The sequence below is a fragment of the Fulmarus glacialis genome, unplaced genomic scaffold (genome assembly GCF_000690835.1).
Source record: "Fulmarus glacialis isolate BGI_N327 unplaced genomic scaffold, ASM69083v1 scaffold5455, whole genome shotgun sequence".
Classification (NCBI taxonomy): domain Eukaryota; kingdom Metazoa; phylum Chordata; class Aves; order Procellariiformes; family Procellariidae; genus Fulmarus; species Fulmarus glacialis.
This window is the reverse complement of record NW_009213507.1, coordinates 36,976-48,259: the sequence shown is the minus strand read 5'-3', so window position 1 is coordinate 48,259 and position 11,284 is coordinate 36,976. Positions and strand designations below refer to the sequence as shown.

Here is an 11,284-nt window from a genome sequence, read left to right as displayed (position 1 = left end):
CTCTCCAAAGAGCAGACACCGAAGCATGTCTTACAAAAAAAAGTGAAACTCAAGTGCAACCTCGCAACTCTCAACTCACCTCCCCCACTACAATATAGCCTGTCTCCTCCTGGTCTGATGCATGTGCCCCAGTGTGGTCCTACAACCCCCCAGAGACCCCCAAAAATGCATTTCTCATGGCTTGCGTCCTGGACTTGCTCTCTGTCGGTGCTCTCCCTCTGAGTGCGTGCAGTAGCTGCAAGGGAGGCATGGGGGACAGCCTTCAGTCACCCGTAAGGATCTAGTTCTCAAGTGACAAGCATCGCCATGGGCTCCTCAACTGCATAATCCAGGTCCTGTAGCACCACACAGTACCTCACCGTCCCCCGCCACACAGCTGGGAAGGGGCTAGACACACGCAAGCTCTGGGTGCCCAGGAGTCAACCGATGTCCTCATACTCCTGGTAGTCTGAAGGGCTAAAGAGACCGTATTTTTCATCTTAATCCCTAAGAAAAAAACCCTCTCCTTTTCTAGGCCAACATGAGCACTTGCTTGTAATATTTGTGACATTGATGCTTTATGCATAACTTTTTCTTCCAAAGACCATAATAACAACCTTTGGGAGAGATGCTGCTGAGGCCACCTGATGTTGTGCTACTGACACCGTCCCCTGGCACACTGCTCGGTGTCCAGGCTCCCTGCAGAACTCTCCAGCAAGTGCTGGCAGCTCTTGTCACCTTCCCGTCACGAATCAGGCCCACGCTGAAGTGGATGGGCATGAGACATGAGAAACCTGACAGCAGCCTTTGACGCCAGCCTGAGCTAGGAATGAAACACTTGTTTTAACTTGCAAACACGCAACATCCACCCCAAGCTTTCCTACCCCATCGCAGAAACAAGGAATGGGAAGGGGCTCCCAGAGTACACGCAGGCAGGTCCTGACTGCTTTGTGAATGATTCATAAGGAACACTGTAAACTGAAAGTAAATGCAACATGTTTTATTTGAGGTTGGAATAAATTACAACTGTAAAGCATAATTTATTGCTTTATAAACTGTCTGCTCTTAAAAGGCATTAATATCAAACATAAACAAAACAAAGACACATTGAATTAGCAGTTCAGTTCTCTTAAGCTTCATGAACAGCTCAGTAGGGGGATTTCATTCCATATACAACTGAAATCTCTGATCACAGGCTCGTAAACTTGACTTTGACATGCATTCAGACATATTGAAGGGACTGTAGATGGGTTCATTTGCTTTAGGATATAATTTTTATTGCAATTTTCCCTGAAATATCCCATTGAATACCCAGTCCTTCATTCCTCAAATACAAATGCCACTGGTTTCAAAAAACTCTGTTGAAGTATGTGTGGGGTTTTCTACCCCTGCAGAAGGAGGGCTTCCAAGTCTAAACCAGGAATGAGTCTGGTCCCAAAACTAAGTGAAAAACAAACCCCTCCTACGTTAAAATACTGAAATCCCATGCACAAAAAATGTGTCCTCCCATTCTGAAGATCTGAAGAAATATCCCAGCATTATCTGAACAAACTGATGTGGATAATTCATATTTTTATTGTACAATTACTCCATGCCTGAGACTGGTATGAATTTTGCTCAGCACCTGTACTCCTCTAGGATTTAGACCCAGCCTGCCCTGAGGGGGATGCCTATCGTGGGGGATGAGAGGGTGCTCACAGGAGGCTAGGTGCACTGCGCACTTCACACTATCCAGCCCTGAACGCATAGATGCTGTGACACACCAAGCTGGATCTGGCTAGCTTCCACTAGATATGACAGGCAGAAGGAAGGCCAAAAAGTCACTTCCTCAGCCTCCCGGGGAGTCACGGCTCCTGAACACCAGAAAGGGAATGAACATTGATGAGCAGCTCTCATTGCACCACGAAAAAGGATTCCACCATGGCATCCTACCCTGCTCTGACCCTTTCGCACTGCAAGGGCCAAGTGCTCCCTGTGCCTCGGCTCCAGAACAGCATCTCCCTGAGCTATGCCCTGAGCAGGGAGCGTGCACCTCTGCTCCTGCTTTCCAGCTGGGTCCGAAGCAGCACAAAATGAGCTGGCTTATGCCCTGCATTACACCAGAGGTAAAACTCTCCAGAAACAGAACTGGAGAATCCTGTCTCAATTAGCCCTTGGAACAACTCAGAAAGTTTGCAGAGAAAATCTCCAGGGCAGCTTTTCTTCCAGCCACAAAACTAACTTTAAAAATAATGAGCCACCGGTACAGAAAATCCTTGTAAAACTGGCTCAGTATTACTCAGAAAGTTCCTATTTAGAGAAGGGTTTCTTCTCATACCAGCCTCTAATGTTCTTGTCATGCCTACAAGAATGTAAGTAGCTGAGTGAGATGCTAGGATATTTTATGCTATAGTACTGAATGGGAATGGTTAAGTCTAGTACTGGATCCAAGAAATATATATCAAACTTCAAGGAAAATACTATTACATTGATCCTGGTGCAATTTCAGTTTTCATTAAAATTTCATCAGTAATGTATGTATCTTTTGTATGGTTTTTGCATAATCTCATTTAAAAAAACATCAAACAAACTTAAACACAGTTTCCTCAGATGTGTTTCTGTTGTGCCGTGAGGGATGGCCACCTTCGATCTCTGCAAGGCGATACAGCAGATTTCAGGTGCTGCACTTGCCCATAATGGCTCCCAACAAGTCAAGCGCCATGGAAGAGCTTTGGTGGGAGGCTGGGAGCGTGCAGGGCCGTACCTGGAGCTGTGCCGAATTGGGCCAATGGTTCAGCACTTCCCAGTGCCCTCCTCATTCAGGGACTGGACAACCCTGGTTTGGCTCCCAGCCACATGGTAAAGTGCTTAATGGAGGGTTGGGGAGCACTAATGCCCCTTCCTCCACCTCAGCTCCTGCCTTGGGAGAGGCTTGTGGAAAGGTGGCTTTGCATCTGCTTTGCACTGCAGCTGGGACAAGGGCATGCATATGGTGCGTGCCTGATTCATCACCATCTTAGAGAAACATAACTCAGAAATGTGCAAGCCTTTAAAATCATCAGTCATCTCATTTATGCTCACTGAGAACAGATTCTTGGCTGACTTCTTTTTTTCCTTAGGAGTTCTGAATTTTTCTTTGAAGATGAGAAGGAGGAAAGCTAGCCTTCAGGGAGAGGGACAAGCAGAGACACTTGCAAATTAAAATGCATGCACATGTCATCCACCACAGCAGTGACCTCCAGTCTGTACTTTACAACACAACATCCTAGTATCTTGAACCTTAATTTCTCATCCCTTTCAAAGGTTCCCAAGAGCATTCCTTTCTGTGTCAGTGAGATGTCCTAGGGGACTCTACAAAGAAAACTAATGAGAGGAACAAACTGTTGTCACCAGGACAAGTTACAGGGTTACATTCAAGCCACAGACTCTGGAGGAGCAGGACAGGGAGCAGACTTATTCCATTTTCTGGTGCAAGTGCCATACCAAGCAGCAAGACAAGCACACAGTGAGAAGGAAGATGGGCTAATGGTTAGTGTACTGGACTGGGATTTGGCAGATGGAGTTAATTCACCTTCCCCTTGTTCTTGAAGCGATCAGAAAAAGGAAACAGTTCATATTAACTTCAGGGTGCTCAAAAATTCCCAGCTCAGCAAATACCCCCAAAAGATTTCTCCTCTCTTAATAGTTCTTAACAGCTTATGCATTGCCCCTCTCAGACTAAGCACACCAGACAGAAATCTTCTAAGAAATCAAACTTCTTCTAGGAAAAAAAGAACCAACAAGCTTCAGAATTGCTACATCTCGGCTAAGGCTCATTTACTCATCCGCAAAGCCTCTCACACCTCCTGATCTTCACTCCTGAGCTGCCCATTTGCCGTGCACTTGCAGTCAGAGAGAGCAAATCAGGAGCTACTAAATCTATTCACATCTTTATTTCTAATTCACCGGGTTTTGCCTCTGGCAAGGCACTCAGGCCAGCACTGTCTTAGAGGTTTCTGTTTAAAGCACCTTCTGACTGACTGGGGACCAGGTTCCTACTGAACTGAAAAGCAGATGGGACAATCAGTGAGTGCACCGGAAAGCAAAGCTGTTAACTGGTGCATTTGCTCACGGGGAGGGCAGTGTTCAGCCACTCTACCAAAATATGGCAAGCATATTAATTAGTGGTTACAAAATGCTCTAAATTTTCACAGACCTTCATAAGTGCTGAACATTTTAATTGGCAGGTCAGCCATGCCTGAGAATTCAGTGTATTGTTAGAAACTGACATTTTCCTCTCCTACAGTCCTTCCCGTCACAAAGTGTCTCATGGAACAAACAAGTGTCTATATTGTGATTTTACCAATGCAGGAACTGGGTCAAAGATGGACGCTGGCTGGATCAGACCCATGGAGCAGATGCATGACTTAGTCAAGCAAAAACTAAGTCACTTGATGCCAGGCCCAGTGCTCCATCCCCCCCACCAGCGGTTACCAAATAGGGGACATAAATAATCCCCCAAAGGTACTGACATATCACGAAGGGCAAAGAGCCTCTGAAGCTATGCATAATGGCATAAAGCACAAGTATATTACATATTTAGCTCTATCCCTCCTTCTCTGTCGCGAGGGCAGTGGGTTGCTCGGACAGTTGTCTTCTGGTCAGCCTATTATGTTATTTCCTACGGAAATGCAGGTAAAGGTGTGTATACGATTCAGTAGTAGAACAGGAGGTTGGTTTTACATGGGCTGAAAGAATGTTTCTTATACCCAAATGAGATTTTTGCATGCATCTGCATACTCACCCAGATGCTGCCTCTGCCGTGCTCCATGCCTGAGTTTCATGCTAGGTTTGCTCTGCGTAGCAGGCATATCATACGCACACAGCGACCCGGTACAAGAGCACATTCTGCAGGCCAAGTCTCAGGCAAAAATTCACCTACAAATCCTAAGTGTGTTGGTAGTTTTTTGCAGTGAATCGGGCTTTCACTAGGAATTAACATAAGCTGCAATGACTAATCTTATACTCTGTGCACTTGCTTATTTTCTTTTCACAGTTCAACCACTTCCTTCCTTAATACTAAAACACTAAAGTCTTACATAGCATTCAGAGCATTATTTTCTGCTGGCTCTGTTTCTCTATGCTCTAAGCCTCTATCACAATGCATGCAAAGGATAATGGCTGAATTTGTAATGCTTTTAACTAAAAAAATACTTTTAAAAACATAAAACATAAATTATTTATTCCTCTTTGTCCATTGTTTTAAGCACTGAGTCTTCTCCCAAGATTTTACACAGTTCATTCAGTCTCTGCTGCATTTTAGGAATTCCTGCAAGTTGGGATTCCAGTCTCTGTTTTTCCTCACTCAGTGATAAACGGATAGCGGTGTCCAACTGCTCGAAACGCCAGCCGCCTTGTCCGTCAAACTGCAGCAAGTGAGTGTGGTACTTCCTGCAGTAGAAATTAAAACATTAGTAATGGCTCAGGGAACAGATGGTTCATTTTTGCACACAAATTTGGATGTCTGTGTCTCTTTTCAATGGTGCCTCTCAGGAAGTTGAGAGTTCTCCAGTTTTGGATCACTGGGTAAAACTTTTTTTCAGTGACTCATAATCCCAGGACACTCCTTTGTAAGGGATTTGGGTACTTCAAAGCCTTCCACCAGGACCTCCCTAGGCCATTTAGTGAAATTCAGCAGCAAGGTGCCAGCCATAAGCTATTATCACCGGTGTGGACTCCCCAGCTGGGGCGGTCATTGCCTCGAGCAGCCCGCTTGGCCGGGCTGGCCGAGGCCCTCACCTGCAGAGACGCTGGCAGGAGCGGGCAGCAGGGCTGTGGAGGGTCTCCTCATCATCTGCTGTCCCTGGCCAAGGTGTCAGCCTCCCTCTTTCTGCCTCCCCTTTAGAAACATTGTCTGTGGCTACAGTTGCCTTCACTGCAACTCCACCAGACTCCTTTTTCTCCAGGAGCTTGAACAGCAGCAGCAGACAAGGCTCCCTTCTCCCCCAGGAATGCTAGTCCCAATTTATTTTATTTACCTCGCTTTCTGAAAGACATTTTACCTCCTTAGCAGAAAATACATTCAGGCAGGCATGGTAAACCTGATGCTACTGATAAAACGCTGGTTTGTTCAAATTATACCTCAATTTGTTCCCCTGCATCTCATCAGGTTGGCTAAAGAAACCTCCGGTCCTAAAACATGGTTCAGTTTGCAAGGGGCCAAAATAAAAAAGTCTGTGTAGGAGTCACAGATCCTTCAGTGAGTATCAGGGTGTGTGCACCGAAAATATTCGAAGGTGTACATGTGAAGTTTGTCAAGACCTGACAAGACATTTATCAGGAGGTGCAAGAAGAAGAGCAAAGAGTTCCCCCAGAGCTGGTATGACTGTGTAATTTATCACTATAAATTATAGAAGATGAGACGCATCATAAAACAGTGATTATAAATCCCATCCAGGGAATGTGACAGTTTAATAAACTCAATAGCTTATGACATGGGACTCAAAAGAGATTCAACTCCAGGCTTACATTCACCGCTTCTTGCATATTATTCTTTGTGACAACAAATACTTAACCTATCCCTCTATTTTCCCCCCACCAAAAAACCAAAAAAATCAGGAAGCTAAGATAGCTGATTGAGATGTCCAATGTTTGTGGTCTAGGAAAGTAACCAATATTTTGTTTAAAAGAGCAAACATTTCCTGGTATAATCTTGAGGAGGAGAAAACAGCATGTGAATCCGTTTTTTGTCTGTGCAGCCCGGTCCCTGTGGAAGCATACCTAAGTTAGCGGCATTTGATGCGTATTTCTAAACACTCAGCACTTCTGTTTACTTCTCCAGAACCCCACAAATCACCAGATTTCTGATAATTTCAGTAATACTGTGGAGGTTACAGGAACAATCCCAAACCTTCCTGAATAGCACTAGCAGTAGGAAACAAAAAATGTTGGTAGGAAACTGAACTCAAAAGATCTTTCTCACAAGTTCTTTTGCATAACTTCCCTCTGCATCATCATTATTTATAGGTGAGACGCTCTCAAATACCTGTTTTCTTGAGCGGTGGTTTTAAAATAATGCCAAAGTTTAAAAAATTTAAACACTACTTTTCTTTTTAAGTGTAATTTACATTATTTTAAAAACAAATGTCTATATGACATTTTTTTCCTATCAGAATACCCATTTTTTCTTAATGTTTAGGTCCTGATCCAACAAAAGCCATTTCCACTGTCACCATCTACACAGAGGAAGGAGGAATGCTGGGGAAACCGTTCTTTTTCAGAGAAGCAGACACTGATACAATTTCTGTCCTTTGAGGCAACAGACTGGTAATGGATTTTTTGTTATCAGTTTAAAAAAAGCAAACAATCTGACGGTAGAGATCAAGAAGTTCAGAACAAACAGTTTCTGCTAATGTTAGCTTACACTTTCTTGATCTCCTTTTGCCCTTTAAAGTATTTGGTTGTTTTATGTATTCAGTAACTACATTTATTTCCTTTGAGGGACTCTTCCATACTTAGTACTCCCTCACTAGAATGATGTTTCTCAGAATTCCAGTATTTCTTTTTTTAATAGACAATCAAATTTTGAAAGCTCACAAACCCTGCAGATAGAGGACACAACTGAAGTTAAAACACCAGATGTATTATTCCTATGGAAGAACAAAGAGTAGTTTAACCACTTGCCATGTTTCCCATCTTCTCCCTGCACTGGTGAACTTCCCCAGGACAGCTCATGTATCTTGTCTCCTTTACAGAATAATCTGGTGATATCTGTTGTGGCTGTGGTGTGGTGGACTAATTAATTGCCTCTTAGATACCTGCATGTTGCTATTAATAGTTAATAACTGAAAAACATTTAAAAAAAATAAAGAGGGAGGAATAAATACGTGTCAAAGAATGAGAAAAATCAATGCTAAATGCATTTGCATCACTATTATTGTAGATAAATTATCTTAGAAAGTGCAGTAGATATTGATTAAACAACTGCCCTAGTACAAAGAATAAAGGCCAATCCACTGTCTGTCAGAAAGCTAGAAGCAAGGACCATGATAAATCCCTGCACATACTTACCAAAGAGAAGGTCTGTGTGTTATAGAAAGCAGGGATATCCCAGCAGCTTTTGCAGCTTGGAATATCTTTCCTTCAACATCAATGCTTACAGCACTCGTGCATTCATCCAGCAATGCATATTTCGGCCTTTAAAAAGCAGATAAAAAACATTACTCTTCTATGTTTTGGACAGTATTCCCACGTACGATGTTTAATTGAAAGAACAACAGAAAGGAAAGGGTTATTTTTGCCAGACAGCTGTCTCTCATCTACAGCTAGAAACTGGCTAGCAACACCATAAAGTTTCCATACATTATTCCATTCATTATTTCCAGGAAAAATGGGGTTTATTTCCTGGTCCATCTGAGTACACAGTGATCTAACTTCTATGTTCTAGTTCGACCTAGTATTATTCTGTCCTGTCATCAAGTCATGCAATAGCTACAGCCAACTCAGAAACTTTCTACCCACCGCTATGTACGGACTGGGCTGCCTTTCTGTGCTTGCAGTCTGCAAAACCAGTAAGTTTTGGAGCTTGGCTTTCAAACTCCCATAGCCTCTGCAACAGTCCATCAGACTTCTGCAATATTTGTAGGACAGATGCAGGGAAGATGTTTGTGCCTGAGATGTTAAAAAAAGGGAACATCTGGAAAATGTAATGCTATGTTGCCAAAAGCAAAGCTGAAGTAAGCAGCATTGCCCAAACTAAAAGCAGAGCTTGTATGAATAAATGACAAGGTCTGCGGTTCTATGCAACCGACTAGCAGTATTGCACATTGCATGGAGATTATAGTCTACTACTGCTCAAGCTATTGCAGCAAACCTGCAAAACCCTTCCTCATTTTCAGATGCTACTTAAAGAACAAATCAAAATGCTTACTTATGGTAAAACATCCGAGCCATGCCCATCCTTTGTTTTTCTCCTCCTGATAAGACATCTTTCCAATCCATGATAGCATCCCAGCCTTTTAAAAAAATGCAAACAAAACGCGTCAGGACAATGTAAGTTTATGAAGGAAATGCAGCTTCACTTGCAACATCTCTGCAATCTGCAACCAAAAGCATAAAGAGCATTTCCATTGCAGAAGAGACAGCTCAGGGTTCTGGATCATATCTTCTGAAATACCTCAATGCCTTTCCACTGGCACTCAATTGGAAAAATGTACCAAATATCATGTCCTTTTTGAAAGTAGAATTTAACCTTCTTGGTCATGTAGGTATTGCCAAAAAACTTTACTTACCATCTCTTTGAAAAAACATCTTTTACCTGTGTATAACTGATCATTTTATTCTGTCATGTTTGTTTTATAGAACAATTTGCTATTCCTTCTTGAAAGGTGTGAGTGGAAATTTAAAAACAAATTCAAAGAAATGAAGTGTAAAAAACATAAAGAGCAGTGCCAGACTCCACTCACTACTGTAGGCAAAGAATAACTGTCAGCAAACTCAACAGAAACAGATGCAGAGACAGGGGTGTGTTCTGTGTGCACAGACAAGCAGCTAACATACAAAACTGCATACAGACGGGAGGATTTTCTATACAAACTTCTCACTACCTCATATTTAGAAATGAACCACAACTGTTATAACACTGGGTATCCTTATTTAATATTCTGCATGGCCTCTAACTGATTTTTTTCTTTATCACTTTCAGATACATGCAACGGGAGCGTGATGCATTTTATCTGCGATCTTACAGTGGACTGGTGTTTCTGTGAGTACTCTGACGTGATTCATTGCCACTAATGAAAAACTTCAAATACCAAATTACCCTACTGAAAATAAGTTTTCAGTCAAACAATCCAGATGGATAGAGTAGCAAAATAGATGAGTTTTGAAAAGGGAGAGTGTGGATGTCGAGAAAATCTGATAAGACATTTCTCTCAATAGATCATCTTATTCATGAGACAGGCAGCTGGAGCGGGGCCGAGCGAGGAAGAGAACATTTTTCCAAATCAGCCCAGAAGCACTGTAACTAAAAAATTAACAACACAACCAAAAACCCTTTTCTGCCAAAAGAAATATTTGCCAGAAAAGACTATAAACAAGGTCAAGCAAGGAGGGTGGGCTGTGTCATTTCTGATACCTGAACAAAGGTGAGACAAGCGGGGCTTGTGAAGGTGCAGGAGGCTGGGGAGTGCTCTGCCCATGCTTGGTGCTACACCAGGGCTTGGTAGGTCTGAACAAAACCTCAGTGAAGCATCTGGCGAGAGGTTGTGTGACTGAAAACAGGAACTGATAATGCTAGAGACTGAATTCCAAGAATTTTCTGTACGTAAAATTGTAAAAATATGTCATGATTTTTTAATATGTGTGTATATAGTTAGATTTAAAAAACCAGGCATGCACACACCAGAAATACATCACCTTTAGCGATCCTATTGTTTTTCCTTAGTTTCCTTCCATTCTTGTTTAAGGATTCCAGTGGACACCCCTCTGGGGGCACTTACAGTGCTTTCTATCAACGGGTTCCTAGCAAGACGGAGTTGTGTGATCATTAACTGAATCACCATTTGGTTGAACTCTGGTAAAGGGAACAGACACACAGAGGCTGCTGCTGGTGAGCAGTGCTGGTGCTGGGACTACACAGGGAGCTGGAGTGCTGTTCCACTGACACCCTCAGCTTCCAAAAAAGACTGTAAAACACCTGGAGCGCTCCTTTTTGACAAAGGGTTCTAGGGGCAAGGGATGGGAATGGTCCTTCATGAAAGCAATAGAAACAACTATGCTGCTGAAGACAATGTTCAGGCTGCTGCTTATATTCTGTTATTTTTAAGCTGAGAACATAGACGAGCTCCAGGGATCTGGGTCTGAGGTAGGGTGTGGGTGGGTGTGCATGTGTGCACACGTGCCTGGGGAAGCAGTGCCTGCGTTCATACAGTTTCTTCCAGATCAGCTGGTTTATAAAGACTTATTAAAGACAAAAAGGGAATGAAGTTCAAGAAGAAGCATCATCTTGTCAGTAAAATCATTCTATTATTTCCTCTAAAGGTGTAAGATTTCGCCTCCGTTTACCAGGACACAATGGTCATTTCTGTGGTCACTTCAACTTACATTCTAACTGAATATTAAAAGTGCATCTTGTTTCTTCCTGCCTAGCTCCCTCCCTGACCTTTCCTATTTGCTACTTGGAATGTCTCAAACAACAGATAAGGAAGGATCCATTTTAATATTATCCCTTTTAAAAATTATTTTCTAATGCCTGAGCAATTTCCTCCTTAGGCATTGTAACTCACAATAAACTGACTCCCTACTGTGCATTAACAATAATGCACCTACTTGTTTCTCTTTTCTTCCT

The 11,284-nt window shown here is 42.7% G+C and overlaps 1 protein-coding gene across 1 annotated transcript in view; it reads right to left on the bottom strand.

Moving 5' to 3' along the window:
• Positions 1-5,163: 5,163 nt before the first annotated feature.
• Positions 5,164-11,284, bottom strand: part of ABCD2 (ATP-binding cassette, sub-family D (ALD), member 2) — a gene marked incomplete at its 5' end in the record, with an annotated part of 43,091 nt that continues 36,970 nt past the window's right edge. The window contains 3 exons of the mRNA XM_009578205.1: positions 5,164-5,388; positions 8,008-8,133; positions 8,867-8,951. Coding sequence (XP_009576500.1) covers positions 5,178-5,388; positions 8,008-8,133; positions 8,867-8,951 — 422 coding nt within the window. The remainder of the gene's footprint in view (positions 5,389-8,007; positions 8,134-8,866; positions 8,952-11,284) is intronic.